The sequence below is a fragment of the Pteropus vampyrus genome, unplaced genomic scaffold, assembly GCF_000151845.1.
Source record: "Pteropus vampyrus isolate Shadow unplaced genomic scaffold, Pvam_2.0 Scaffold68, whole genome shotgun sequence".
Classification (NCBI taxonomy): Eukaryota; Metazoa; Chordata; class Mammalia; order Chiroptera; family Pteropodidae; genus Pteropus; species Pteropus vampyrus.
This window is the reverse complement of record NW_011888849.1, coordinates 8259062-8261188: the sequence shown is the minus strand read 5'-3', so window position 1 is coordinate 8261188 and position 2127 is coordinate 8259062. Positions and strand designations below refer to the sequence as shown.

Sequence of the window (2127 nt, the reverse complement as noted above, 5' to 3'; positions counted from 1 at the left end):
TGTTATAATTTGCTTATGTAAGGTTAATATTTCAAGAGCAAATTGATCCTATTTGAATAGCAGGCTACAAAATACTCCAAAAATCAGAACTCCTATTCACTTAATACATGTTTTCCATAGAAATTTAATAATGCTGATCATTTGCCTTGTGTATAGAATAAAATTAGTTTTATATAAGCTTAATTTATATCCTTCTGTAAAATGTTAAACACTTGGAATAAAGCCACAGTAAAATTACATTTTCTAAAATCTTAAAGGTTTCCCCATAAAGATAATATTATAATAAAATATATAAAAAATATTATGCAAAACAATGTTTACTTTTGTTTCTCCACGATCTAGCACATCTAAAAATCATGAAAAAAGTATATTCTCCATCTTTCAGTTATCACAGGAAAATAAAATATTACCAACAATATTTTAATAAAATATCATTTATGTTAATCAGCATGAGTCATTTATATAAAAAATATTTACTTGGGATATTTGCCAAAAAAAAACACACACAACAAATAAATGTCACTATAGCTTTACCCTATTCAAAATTAAGAAAATAGTCAAATTTCACAAGCTATTCAGATAAACTAGCATAATTTCCTTATTAAAATTTTGTTAAAAACACATACATTAAAAACATTAAAGTCTAGAAATAGGAGGGAGAAGAGATAATGATTGTTTTTTTTTTCTCCTTTGATGTAAGATGCAAAATAAATTTTGAATAAGAAAAAAATGATAAGGCATTTGAATTTGATATTATACAATACAAGCCCAACTAAAATAATTTACTTTTTCTTGGTTATCTTCTGTCTATATGCAGTGGGGATAATGAGGAGAGAATTATGTGATTGTTTTCTGAAAATAGTCATATAACTTGCATGAAGCTATCAACCTGCAGATTCATTTCTGCTTAACTTATGTGGGACAAGGTCGCAACATAACCATCACCCAGCTGACACTTCAATTGCATTTTCATGATTTTCAGGAAAAGGCAAAGAAAATTAAAAAACCAAAAGTTGAAGTTAGAGAGCCTAGTGAGGAGGAAGAAGTAGTTGTCACTATTGAAAAGCCTTCAGCAGCTGAGCCTACATATACAACCTGGAAGAGAGCCAGGATATTCCCAATGATTTTTAAGAAAGTTAGAGGACTAGCCGATAGAAGAGGCATTATCGACCTCGAGGGTGAAGAGTGGCAGAGACGCCTGGAAGAAGAAGATAAAGATTATTTGAAACTAACTCTGGACCAAGATGAAGCTACAGAAAGCACTGTAGAATCAGAGGAGGAATCCTCAAGTGACTATACTGAGTACAGTGAAGAAGAATCTGAGTTCAGTGAGTCTGAGACGACAGAAGAGGAGTCTGAGTCAGAGACAGCTTCTGAGGAAGAGGAAAGTTCTACCCCAGAATCAGAAGAATCAGAATCCACAGAGTCAGAAGGAGAAAAGGCAAGGAAAAACATTTTTCTTGCAAGAAGAAGGCCCATTGTTGAAGAGATCAAGGAAGTCAAAGGTAAAAAAGAGGAGCCACCTGAAGAACCTGAAGAATCGAAGGTGGGAGAAGAAGAATACCTAGCAGAAGAAGAAAGTGAGCCGGCCCCTATGGAAGAACCAACAGACCTTGAATCTCAAGATGTCACTGAAGAAGGCAGCATGGAATCGGCTTCCGCAGAAGGAGGTGTGGAAAGTGAAGAGGAATCAGAAGCATCGGAAAGTAGTAGCAGTAGTAGTGAAAGTCAGTCTGGAGGTCCATGGGGCTTTCAGGTGCCTGAATATGGCACAACCAAGAATGCAAATCAAAAGAAGCCTCCAGGAGCAAACTCTGAAGGTTACAACACAGCACTTTAAAAGAGAACACAATAGGTGGGAGTTTTGCAGTGATGAGTGCTCTTGTGTGCAGTGCCTTCTGTGTGTTCTCTAAAATGACAGTTGAAAAGGAGGAAATTGATCATGATTTTGATCTGACTAAAAATTAGAGACATGCCAGAAAAGTGAATATATATGCTATCCAAATAGATGTGTATAATAGTGTATTAGGGTAAAACTGACTCATCTTTCTTAAATTAGTTATTCAGAAGACATACAATTGGTTAATCCATATTTAAAATTATTTAGCAGGATTTCTGTTAATGCAA

The 2127-nt window shown here is 34.4% G+C and overlaps 1 protein-coding gene across 1 annotated transcript in view; it reads left to right on the top strand.

Moving 5' to 3' along the window:
* Window positions 1-1840, top strand: part of PCDH15 (protocadherin related 15) — a 562288-nt gene extending 560448 nt beyond the window's left edge. Inside the window, exon 36 of the mRNA XM_011361648.1 lies at window positions 863-1840. Within this exon, the coding sequence (XP_011359950.1) occupies window positions 863-1840 (978 nt within the window). The remainder of the gene's footprint in view (window positions 1-862) is intronic.
* Window positions 1841-2127: the final 287 nt, after the last annotated feature.